At 65.2% G+C, this 12,590-nt stretch overlaps 1 protein-coding gene across 1 annotated transcript in view; it reads right to left on the reverse strand.

Annotated features, from left to right (window-relative positions):
- WNT3A (Wnt family member 3A) overlaps positions 1-11,270 on the reverse strand; it is a 46,237-nt gene extending 34,967 nt beyond the window's left edge. Inside the window, exon 1 of the mRNA XM_025454916.3 lies at positions 11,078-11,270. Coding sequence (XP_025310701.1) covers positions 11,078-11,148 — 71 coding nt within the window. The 5' untranslated portion in view covers positions 11,149-11,270. The remainder of the gene's footprint in view (positions 1-11,077) is intronic.
- Positions 11,271-12,590: the final 1,320 nt, after the last annotated feature.

Raw genomic sequence — 12,590 nt, forward strand, 5'->3', positions numbered from 1 at the left:
GAGGCCTCCCCAGTCCCGCGTGACCTGCGAGGGGGTGCTGGCTCACTCCTGTGGGCTCACCCCCTGTGGACCCTACTGAGTGCCAGGCGCTGGGCCAGGCCTGAGCCTCCCCACACTTCCCCACCCACCCTGCAGTCCATGAGCACCGAAGTTTCCAGAAACGCCACCCCCTTCCCCACCTCCCTGTGTAGTCTTGCTCTCTAGGGTGTGGGCCTAGAGCTCCTCCCCGGGCCTTCATGGACAGCTCTGAGTGGAGAGCACGGGGCTGCCCCCATGGGGACCTGGGCACTGACCATGGCCATGAGCTTCGCAGTGGACAGAACAGGCAGGCAGGGCGGGAGGGATGCTGGGCCTGTGGGTTACATGGGCTGAGGGGTACATGCAGACCCACACCAGGGTTCTCTGGCCTTAGGGGCCGCACAGCCAGTGTGTGGAAGTGAGGCATCCAGGCTGAGGAGATGGGCCTGGCTGGGAGGGGGCAGAGAGGACGGGGGAGGCGGTTGGGCCATGTGGGGGGACCCACCTCCTGCACCCCCAATAGAATTCCAGCTGCAGCTTGCACAGAGGACCCATGAACCCGGGCTGTCCTTCACAATGTCGTCACCTGTGCTGCCTGTGCAGCCTCTTCCTGCCAGTCCAGGTGGCCTGCCCGCCGACGCAGCCTGGAACTGGCAGCAGAACGGGCTGGGGTGACTCCAACACGCTAATGAGCGGAGGGACCCAGTGGCAGGGTCCCTGAGAAGCAAGTAGCCAGGGGGCCAGGTGAGAACACGGCTGGGCAGATCACAGAGCAGGAGCTGCGGCAGGGTGGATGCTGGTTCCGGATCTTTCTGCAGCTTCTGTGGCCTCCCTGTACAGGAGTTCGCCCCTGCTTCCCCCTGGGTGGCCTGGCTGGTCATTCATCAGGCCCCTTTCTGCCTCCCGAGAAAGGGCTGATGTGGCCAGTCCCGGAGGCCACACTAGGTCAGCGAGGCGACTGTGGGGACCAGGCTGGTTGGGATCTGTGCACCTCCCAGCACCCAGGAGCCCCAGGAGAGGTGCCTTGGAGGCCACGGGTGGGGCGAGGCTGGGGACCCACAGTTAGCAGGTCACCGCAGGTGCGGCTGCGTGGGGCTCGGGCTCCTCCACCCCAGGAGCCAGGACACCCACTGATGCTTGGACCACGGGGGACGTGCTTTCAAGCAAGCATGGGGCTCTAGTTCTTGACGCACCAGCCCCGGGGCTCAGCGCAGTGACACCTGAGATGAGATGAGAGGATGAGGTGGGCGCTGCTGGGCCGTGGGACAGCCATGCATGGTGGATAAACTGAGGGCAAACAATGTTCCCGCCAGGGGGCTTGCATCCATGTCGATGGCGAGACTCCCTCTGGGGGAAACACGGGGTGGGGGTCCCATCAGGGCCCTGGGGGTGAGCACTTCTGGGGGTTCCTGGCTCCTGGGGGTGGGCAGCAGGGGTGAGGGTTGGGGGCTCCCTTCAAGGTGCTTCCCAGGGGCCTGCCTCCCGGTGACCCGGGGGTGGAGGGCTCCCTCCAGTGCCCCTGGTATCACAGCCCTGCTCTAGCACGGGATGTGGGGGGGTGTTCATCACAAGGACCTTGACCCCTTCTTCCTTTCCCTTGGAGACTTAGGATGAGCAGAAAAGAAAGGCAGCACTTGATTCAGACACAGGTCGGGCAACCTGAGGAACTCACTGCGGGGACTCACTGTGGGGCGGGCGGGGGTGGGCAAAGGAGGACAAGGGGCCCCCTAGAGCCCCTGCACTGCCCCGGAGGCCCACCCCCCTCCTCCCTCACAGGTCAGAGGGGGAACAGCAGCTGCCCCCCAGGCCGCGCTTGGCTGTGGGGAAGCAGAGCGGGGACTTCCACACTCACCGATTCTGGCAGCCCCTGGTTCCGGGGAGCTGAGTCAGCTCCTGCCCGCCCGCCCCAGCCCTCCACCTGGGCAAGCCCTGGCGCGCTGTACCCTGGGGCCAGGGAGCCAGCCCAGATGCCGGTCCAGCTGTTCTGGCCTCCACCAACCCTGGCTGGGTTCCCCTAACCCTGTCCCGACCCCACGCCCATGCCCACGCCCCTGACCATGCCCCTGGAGCTGCTTCCACAGACCTGTGTCCCAGAGCCGAGGGTGCTACAGACCCTGTTTGAGGATGGTGGCCCACCAGGGCTTCCTATCCCACAGGGCAGGGGCCAGCATGACGCGTGAGGACAGGGTGAGGGGGCTTGTGGGGGCATTGGGTGGGGCTTGGCTGCAAAGGTAAGAAGGGCTTCTGAAAAAGTAATCACACAAAGTAGTTTAGTGGGCGCTTACTAAGCAGATTGCGGCGTTGTGTGGTGGTATGTCGGTGTATGGAATCGCTGCGGTATAACCTCACGCTGGGGGAACCCTAATGGGCCGTGCATGACTCCCCCACACGCCCAGGACTCAAATTCCTAAAGAGAAGGTAGACATCCCAATCTATCAGCACTCAGGAAACACAGCCTTCTGGGAGGAAGTGGGGGTGCAGGGTGAGGCCAGGGCCACATCCAGGGTGGGAGGAGCTGCAGGCTGAGCAGTGGCTGCAAAAGGCCTGTGGTTGCCTCCAGGGACTGGGGAATGAGGTTGCCCTGGCCTGTCCCAGGGTCTCCCTGGGAACTGGAGGCAGTGCCCACGGGGGGACGGCACCATCATCTCCATGCCCTGCGTCGCCCCGAGCACTCCAAACACATAAAAAGCAAGAGCATGTAGTACAGGGCGGGCTCCTGGGTCCTCTGGGAAGATGGCAACATCAGGCTGCTTGTGGTGCGAGGTCAGCGTGGTCTGCATGTAGGACGTGAGTGTGACAGGTGGGTACTGTGGTGCGGAGGGCGTTAGTAGGTATGTCCTCACCAGCAAAGAAGGATGGCAGTGGGTGCAGAGTGCAAACCAGGAGCCGCAGAGGTGGTGATGGGTGCCTGGCTGCCATCTGACAAGAGGGCACCCTCCCTGGGACATGGACTCAGAAACCTGACTGCTGCCATGCCCCAGGTGCCTGGCTCCACTGCTGTCCACGGTCGGTACAAATGACGGGGTGGGGGGTGCCTGGTGCATCCAGGCTGCTCAGAAGCTTCCAGGAGGGGACATGTGGCTCTGTGCCTGGGGAAGGCAGCATCCCTGCCAGGCCCCGATGGTGACTGCCCCAGGAGGCCCGATGACAGGCCCTGCGTGCATCAGGGTCACCGATGCCTGCCAACTGCCCGTCCAACTGCCCGTTCACCTTCGAAGCATGGCCTCCGCCTGGGAGCAGACATGGGACACATGGGGCGTCCGGAGCTGCTGCTGGTCCTGTGCGGGGATGCTGTGCTCCCCCAGGAGCAGAGCACCACCCTGTCGGCCACCGTCGGCACAGCATGAACGAGAGGACTGGGTCCCCCATGGGTAAGGACTCAGACCTGACTGTGGAAGAGGTCGAACTCTGTGTCCCAGGCTGGCAACTGTGGATCCGAGGGGCCCTGGTGAGCCACCCAGACCTGCGGCCTGCTGGGCCTGAGCTAACAGGTTGGAGCCGTCTGAGGCAGTGCAGTCAGGCTGCGTGGGAAGCAGGAAAGACAGATATGTTGTCCACGCTGGCCGGCCAGGCCTCTGGGTCCCAGGGACAGAGCCTTGCCCAGCAGTGGCGGGTCGAGCAGGGTGCCCCCATTGCCCAACCACTTGGGCATTTGTTCCCTCCTGTCTCTCTCTGTGCCTCATGCCAGTTGTCCCTTGATCCCAGGCTGGCCGCTTCTCCTGCCCAGGCCCCCGGCGGCCCCACCCAGTCACCTGGGCGGCCCCGGGCTCAACTGGCCCTACAGGACTCCTGCAAACTCGCACGACCTTGGGGATGGTGCCCTGGATGTCTGGACCAGGACCCCCGCTCTGATGAAGACACCTGGCTGGTGTCCACGTGTTCTTATGTCAGAAGGGCCTCTGGCTTGCCCCCTCCTATACTCTCCTGCTCTTTACACATAGGGAGTAGTGTGCGTACAACATAGCATGGGGACAGGCGTCTCAGCCAGCGTGCACTGCCCCAGCAGGTCCCACGGCACAGGTGCCGCGGGTGGTCTGCACAGCACATCGTTGTTTCTCACCGGTCTGGAGGCTGGACGCCCCACGATCGAGGTGCTGGTGAATGTGTGGTCCAGTGAGTCCCCTGGCAGGCAGGCAGCCACCGCCTCGAGACCCTCATGGATTAGGGACACAGAGAGGGCGCTGGCCTCCTGTTTTTCCTACGGGGACCCCATGTCCACCATGGGACCACCTTCCCACCCTGTCCCCATGCAGGTCAGGACTCCCACACAAATTGGGGGCTCCAACGCCTGTCTGAGGGTCACATGGCCCACACTCGGGATCCTGAGTGCCAAAGGTGTCCCGGGCCCCATACAGATCCATGTCCATTGCTGGACAGTCATCGAGGGACAACAGGGAGCGGGGTGGTCTGCATCTGCCCCTGGCCAGCTGCACTAAGGCCCTTGCACCACACATTCTCCCCACAGACACCCCAACGGGGAGGGAAGAGTGATGCTGCATGGGGCCGCCCACTCCCTAACCTGTGAGAGGGTGCCTAGAGGGACCACGTGGACCAGGCCTCAGTGGACACTCAGAAGCCCATGCCGTGTGGTGGCCACAGGGTTTGGGCTGGGGTTCACTCCTGGTTGTCCCCTCAGCCTCACAGCTGACAGGTGTGCACACAGGGACAAGTGGGCCGCTTCCTCCCGCAGTGCTGGGGCCGTGGTGCCCATCTGTCTGGGTGAGGGTGAGGCTGTGACCCTGCTGGCTCCAGGGAAGGCTGATGGGCCTGCGGGTCTGGGGGGGCAAGGCCGCCGCACTCCTGCTGTACCCACTTCCGTTACCTTGCACCTGGCGCCGTGATTCACCCCTCGAGGAATTCACTGTATTTCCGCAGGCAGGGTGCCATCCCAGAGGGCGCCCACACCCTGCTGCCCGGCTGGATGTCATGCCCGCGACCTGAAGGCCCCTCAAAGCTAGGGCGTCCCTCATGAATGCACCCTGACCCAGCACCCTGTCTCGCTCTGAGCCTGTACCCGGACCCAGCTCCAAGACCCCTGCTGGCTGACCACACGGCAGAGGGGCCAACGTCCAGGAGCAGGTGATGGTGGTCTCCCCAGGTCTGGGAGACAGCCCCCAACTTCTAGAAGACGTGCTGTGGAGGTAAAGTGCAAGCACAACACGACACCTCTGCACGGCACCTCTGTGACCCCTGGGAAGGTGGGTGACACGAGCCATGGGGAGGGGAGCGTGCTGTGTGGACAGTGGCCCTGGACTCCGGTCCCGGCCTGTGGCTGAGGCCAGTGAGCCCTGCCCATCGCCCGCCAGCGCTAATGGTTTTCCCCTCCCAGGGAGTGCATGGTGTCAGTGGGTGGGCACCTGGCCAGGCCCTCCTGCTCAGGGTGGAGCGGGCGCTGGCTGGGACACGCAGGGAGGAAGGCCCAGGCCCCAGCCTGGGCTGGCGGCCGTCATCCGCCGGGGCTTCGCCATGATGGCGCGATGGGGCAGGGGGCAAAACAAATCTCAGCATGTGTGGGGCGCCCGCCCATGGGCTGTGGGCACCGTACTGCCTTCACTGGGGCCCCTGTGTCGGGGGCAGGTGTCAGAGAGAGGGGTTCTTGGGGGGTTTGGCTGGGCCTGGGAGACTTCATGCTTTACCTCCTTGCTGGCCTCCACCTCCCCAGCCTCCAGCCACCCTGTACCGAGGCTCCCGGGGCTGGGGGAGCTGAGTGCTGGCCGAGTGGGTCCACGTGTGCCTGGCCTTCACCTGCAGCCACCACTCCAGCCCTGCTAGCTGCCTCCTCTGGGCCATGCAGAAGCCTGGCTCTACTCCAGCTTGTCCTTTCACATCTAGACCACTGGTGAGGGCGAGGCCGAGGGGCAAGGCCACCTCCTGTCATCCGAGGGCACAGAGTGAGCATAGCGCTCCGCTGGGTGTCTGCAGAGGAGGGCTTGCTGGGCCCCTGGCTCTCCCCCTGGGGACCATGTGCCGGGTGTCACTGAGACACCCGGTTCCATTCACAGGCCGGATCCATGGCTACGTGGCTGGTCGGTGGTCCTGGGAGCTGAGGGCCGCCCAGCAGACGGGGGCTCTGTCCTCCCTGGGGGCCCACCTGCCTGGGCCTCTGGGGCTGCTTTTCTCTCTCTCCATGGGGTGGGGTCCGGGGAGGGCCCGGGGCCCCCTGGCCCCTGCCCCTGCTGCCCCGGTCTGCGCCGGGCCATCCCTCCCTGCCCGCAGCACACCCCCCTGCACCCCTGCTGCCCCGCCGGCTGAGCCAGGATTACTGACACATACTTTGAGCAAGTCCTGGCAGGCGGGCAGAGGCTCCTATGCCCGCGGCCATGCATTTGCCCGCTTCCCTGGGCGGCAGCGGCACGTTTTGTCAGGGAAGGAATGTGGAAGCACCAAAGTGCGAGACACCTTCAGGGTGTCACCTGGGGAGGCCGGGAGGGAGACCGAGGCAGCGCTGCCCAGTATGTCCTGGGGACTGGGGCCCAGAGCTGGGAGCTCAGCTAGCGGGTATGGGAACGCCCGGCAGTGTCCTTTTGTCCCCCCGGGGGGTTTCTGTTTCTCGCGGGAAAGATTCCATCACTCACTCGCTCATTCATTCGTTCATTCATTCATTCGCTGGGTCCAGGATGGGAATCTTCCTGGGCAGCTGTGGGCTGAAGGGTGGAGCAGGGGAGGGACTGAGCCCAGAGACTGTGTGGGGCTTCACAGCGGGTATGTGGGCACCGCCCTTCTGCTGGCTCTGCAAACAGGGGCTCAGGGCCCTGGGGCCTCTGCATCCTGTGCCTTCTGGGGCCTGCGCACCTGCTTCCCGTGATGGGCAGCTCATCCCCTCTTGGCATCGTGTGGGCACTACTGTCATCTCTGGGAAGCTGGCCCAGGACCCACCCTGCCTCCTGAGGCTTCTCGATCCTTTGACCAGGCTTGGGGGGGAGGGGGCAGCTGCAGAGTGTGCACCTGCCGGTGTGGGCAGTCACTCGCGGAGGGGTGCCAGTCCAGGGAGATGTCCCTCACTTGGGCTTCCTGGTCGATGAAGGTGCAGCTTGACCTAACAACTTGGGTTTTGGGTTTTTTTAAATTTTCCTATCCCTTATTACAGAGTACATAAAATCCTGCATAAAAAATAGAGCAAAAGAAAGCACAACTGGCATGTTGTCCCCAAGTGGCCTTTCAACTTCTGTCATTTCTTCACGGACAACCATCCGGATGGCTCTGGCCTGGAGGCCACTGTGACTGGTCCTGGGTTGCACCCGCAGGATGGTGGCAGCGCCCCCAGGGACCCCTGCAGCCAGCAGAGGGAGGCCTGCACACAGGACCCACCTCAGGAAATGTGGCTTTACCACATTTTATACTTTTTATACATTTTATACCACTTTATACTCTAAGACCATTTCCACCCCCATTGTGTTGCCGCCCAGTCCTCCTGCCCCACCACAAAGGATGCTAGCAGGTTTATGCAAATATGACAGAAAATCATCTTATTAAAAGGTGAGCCCAGTGAGGTGTGGGGACACAGCCTGGGAGAGCCGGTCCTGAGTGGGGGGCAGCCAGGTTGGGGGTGCTGGAGGCTGGGGAGACTCATGTGTGGTGCCCTGCAGGGGCAGGAGGTGAAGTGTGCCCACCCGGTGGCTCTCTAGAACAGGTGCTCTGACCATGTATCTTTGACCCATGGCCCTGGATACGAGGATGCCACTGGTGGCCGTGTGGAGGGACGCTGTCCCCAGCACCCTGAGATCCTACAACACCAGAGGGGTCAACCTGCTGTCTGGAGTCCTCTGGTCTTAGGGCCTTGCTACTGTCCTTAGCAGCCTTAGGGCAGCAGATGGAGACCGAGAGGCAGGCAGAAGGAGCAGGGAGACTGGAGCAGTGATGGGCAGGGCCACCCTGGGGAGGGGTGCAGGGGTGCAGATTCACCAGAGACAGGGCAGCTCAGGAAGGGCGTCTTGTCCGTGGGCCCTGCTGCCTGTGAAGTTCAGCCCTCAGGTCCCACTCACCTGACACAGGTAACCCCTCACCCCTCCTCTTTGCCCCCTTGAGGCTGGTGCCTCAGGGGCACCCCCAGAATGCCCCTGGCCAGCCACCTACCTGAACTTGAGGTGCACCTGCACCCCACAAACCGCGGGCACAAGGAGACCCAGGTGGGGGCCAGAGGGGCGGTATGGGGGGAGGGCCAGGCAGAGAGAAGGCTCTGGAAGGTGGAGGCATTGGCTGCTGAGCAGGCCCTCCTGGGGCCAGAGCTCCTTCCAGTTGGGAGTCTGCCGCCAGCAAGTGCATGGGGGACATTGGTGGGTGGAGCGAGAAGGCCCTCTGAGGAAGAACCTGGGGGGGCCTCACTGGGGTACATTTTGGGCCAGTCCCCGTGTTGTCTGCTCCAGGGCCCAGCCTCTGTGCTGGAGAGCTTGCTGTGCTGGGGAGAACCAGGTGGTCGCTGGCCACTGGGGCTATAACTCCAGGGCAGAGAGGGTGTGGGGTCAGCAGCAAGGGCAGGCTGGGCCCAGGGGGTTACAAGACACCCTCTGCCCAGACTCGGGGACACAGGCTGAGGGAGCCCAGAGTGCACCATGGGGCGCTGGCACCTACTGAGTGCTCTGCGCGTCCCCTCGACACTGAAGCCATCCAGCATCTGCAGGGCCCTCCTGCAGTTCTAACTCTGAGCATCCTGGTGTCCCAGGGGAGGAGGAGCCTGCAGTGTGCAGCTCTGTCAAGGCTCTGCTCCCTTCTCTGCAGTCCCCCTGGTCCTGCCCAGAGGAGCCCAGAGACACACTCTCAGCATCAGGTGTTGGGACTGTGTCTGCATGTCCCTGAGGCTGGGCTGGGACCTGCCCCGGCACCGCGGGTGAGGGATGTTTCCGCGAGTGCTGGGGAGCGGGTGGCCCTTGGGATTCCTGCAGGGCAGCTGCCAGGAGCGCTGGCTCCTCCTCCCCCTCCACCCTCCCACCAGGAGCCACACCAACATCAAAAGCCTAATTACTCCCGATTTGGGCTGTTTCCTCATCCTTCCCGCAGGTGAGAAAGCCCCCGTTACTTTCACTTTTATATGCAAGGTGTGCAGAGGGGGGGGGGCATAGCTTCGTGGGGGAGAGAGGATGAAACACCACAACCAATTAGGGAGGCTGGGTGTGAAGGTGAGAAGTTATAAAGATGAGACCCTCAGCGCCACGGGGAGGAGGGCAGGGAAAGGAGGAGCCTCCAGGGTAAGCTCCGCCAGGTAGGATGTGAACACAGGAAGGCTTTCCCTTGCTGGATGCTGTTGAAGCGGAGCCTTTCCATGTGTGCCCTCCTCGCCATTCCGCCTGCAGTCGGTGCAGAGATGGCTCCCTCCTGTCCAGCTGGTCTGCGGCCAGACAGGAGGCCAAACCAGCCGCCCCCAGTGCACCCCTGAGCTGGTGTGTGCTACAGGGGCCTCTCGTTAGGAAGCAGAATCACTGAGGGGGGTTTCCATGGCACCCCTTCTCTCTGGGGCCAAACAGGGATTGGGTGAATTGCTGAGTGCAAGGGCTCCTCCCCACCTGCCTGGAAAATGCGGGGCTGCACCCAGTCCACTGGAGCATGTGCCGGCCCATTCAGATGGAACACACCTAGCCCAGGTGCGAAGAGGAGCACACCTGTGTGTGTATGCGTGTGGGGGGTGTCAAGGCCAGGGAGCCTCAGGGCCAACAGGACACAGATCCCAAGGTGTGGGGAAGGTCGCCAGCAGGCTGGTGGCAGGGCTCTTCCCTTTGGGAGCAGCGGCAGGGGCGAAGGGAGCTTCCTCCTGCGCCCAGGAATGCGGCGGCGGCAGAGTCTAATTAGAAGCCTGCGCCGGAGCGCGGCCGGGGGCTCTCTCGGACTGTACCCCCCCGCGGCCGCAGGCACCGCCGCCCCAGCCCACGCTCCGAGCGACGGGGCGCTGCAGGTGCGGTGTGCGCCGTGAGGCCGCCGGGGTCCCCGAAGGGCCTCGCCCAGGTCCCTGGGCCGGCCTGTGCCGCCCCTCCCGCCCCGCCCCGCCCAGCTGCATCGGGACCCGCGGCGCCCCTGCTCCCGAACCATCTCGGAGAGAAAAATTATTATCGGATTAGATGTACTTCAGCTGGCTCGGTTCCCCCCCTTCCCCTCGGTGTAATTATTATAATACCAGGCAAGCCGTCGGAGCCGGTTCCTGTGTGTGTGTGTGTGTGTGTGTGTGTCTGTGTGCACATGTGTGCGCGCACTCCCCAGCAGGCATGTGTGGGGGAACCTTCTCTCCAGCTCCAGGCATCCCCTCAGCCACCACCGTCAGGTCTCCGGACTCCGCCAGCGCAACCCGGCACCCCGCTGCTGCGTGACCTTCGCTGGCGGGCCTCTGCCTAATCAGATACCCGGGGGGAGGGTGGCCCTGACTCCCCCTCGCCCCACTCCCACCCCGTCTGTGTGCAGCAGACCCTGCGGACCTGCCCTTGGTTGGTCGGCACCTTCAACTCTTTTTTGCTAGGGTCTCCCTGCAGTGTGCGAGCTCTGGGCGGAGGGCGCGGCCCCCAGCCTCGTCACTTCGGAGCCTCCTCGCCCTCCCTCCGGGCCCAAGGCTGCGAGCAGAGGCCCCTCGGGACACCCTCCCTGTGCGCACACACAGAGCCGGGAGGCGGCAGGGCTGGCGCTGGCCCCAGTGGCCGCCACTCCCGGCGGGTCCTGCTGTCTTTACGCAACCGCCCGCCGCAAGCGGCTCGGGCTCGTCTCACCCACTTTGTGTCGAGGTGTGCGCGTGTGTGCGTGCGACACGGTCCTTGGGGAGGTGCACCCGCTCGCCCTCCTGGCTTCTGGCCTCAGGCTGCCTGGCTGTTCATGCCGTCTCTGCGGACAGCGTTCCCGCCTCTGCCCAGGCGCTGCGCCCCTTCCGACGCCGGCGGGCCCCACCAAGCCCGGGACGCCAAAGTCCCCGGAAGCTCCGACACCCGCGTCCCAGCCCCGGCCCCAACAGGTCGAAAGTGGCCGCCAAGGAAAACAAGCCGCCCGCGCCCGCGGAGCCGGAGGGGCAGGGCGCGGGCTCCGGGCCACCGCGGGGCCCTGCCCGAGGGGACCTCCGAGACCCAGGCGGACGCGAAGGAGACTCACTCACCACCAGATCGGGTAGCTGCCCAGCGCCTGCTTCAGGCCGTAGAGGAATAAGAAGTATCCGAGCAGGGCCATCGCCGGGCGGGAGAACGCGGAGGTCCGGGAGTCCACCCCGAGAGCACCGGCGCCGGACCCGGCCAGGCCCTGGGAGCTGGCGGGCGGCGGCGCTGGGCCCTCCTGCGGCCGCGAGGTGCGCGGGGTGCGCGGGTGTGCGCCGGTGCGCGGACTCCGAGGGCGGCGCTGCGCCAGGTGGGCCGGCGGCCGGGCGGCGGGCCGGGGCCCGGGGCGGCGCGGGACGGCGGGGGCGGGGCAGCGCCGCGGGGGGCGCCCGCCGGGGCTGGGGCTGGGGCCGGGGCCGGGGCGGGGCGGGCAGGGGGCGGGCAGGGGGCGGGCGGGGCCCTGGAGCTGGGGCGGGGGCGGCGGCTGCGGCCCTTCCCGTGGCTGCGGGGAGCGCGGGGTGCGCGGGGTGCGCCAGCTCCCAGGGCCGCGCTGTGCCAGATGGGCGGCCGCTTGGGCGGCCGGCGGAGGCCGGGGACGGGGTGGTCCGCAGGCGTCCCCTCCGAGCTCCAGGACCGCGCCGTGGCGGGGAACCCCGCGCGCCCCGCGCTCGCCACCGGACGCTCTGTCTGGCTCCCGCTCGCGCTCCCACTGCGGCTCTGCCGTGCGCGCCCTCCTGCTCTCAGAGTGGCGGGACTGCACTCCCTTTCTTCCGTCTCCTTGGCACGGGGACCCGTTCCTCCGAGGCCAGGTCGGCGCGAGCTGCTCTCGGCTGGTCCACCGGGAACCGAGCTGCCCGCGCCGCTCGCTGCGGACCGCGGCGGTGCTGAAGGCGGCCTGTCCCGGGGACGGCGGCTGGGTGGGCGGCCAGGGTGCAGCCCCTTATCTGAAGGCTGGGATGGGGACCTGGGCTGTCTGGAGCGCAGGTGTTGACGCCTCCAACTTGTCCCCCACACCCCACCAGGAGAGAGGACGCCCAGTGCGTGGCGCCTCCGGGGAGGGCAGTGTAGCCACGGGTCCCGCTCTGAGACCTCCAATTCCGGGGTCTGCCCAGCTCTGCTAGTCTCCTCAGCCAGAGGGATTTCGGACAATTTAGGTAAGCCTTACGCTTTAGTGTGGGGGAAGGGCGAACCAGAGAGGGAACGTGACTTACCCAAAGTCTCAAAGAGTGGTAGCAGTACCCAACCCCCTCCCCGCCCCCGCCGGCAGTCCCGGGAGCCCTGCTTGCACATTCTGGGGTAGGTCGAGGGACCCCAGGGGGACTTTCATTGGGGAAGGGAAGACCCAAATCCTGAACTCTCCCAGCTTCCCCTGGGCACAGGTGAGAGAGGGTCTGAGCACGCCCTGCCCGTGGTGGGAGGCGACCGTCAGTCTCCGCGAAGCACAGCAGGAATTCGTGTCACCACGGTGGGGTAAAGGAAGCAGAACTGCAGCTTGAAATCCCAACTCCAGACTCTTCTCTGGTGTCTCTTGTCCTGTGGACCCCCTGCCCCCCATGAGTCCCCTCAAGCTGGGCCTTA

Source organism: Canis lupus, chromosome 14 (assembly GCF_003254725.2).
Source record: "Canis lupus dingo isolate Sandy chromosome 14, ASM325472v2, whole genome shotgun sequence".
NCBI classification, from domain to species: Eukaryota; Metazoa; Chordata; class Mammalia; order Carnivora; family Canidae; genus Canis; species Canis lupus.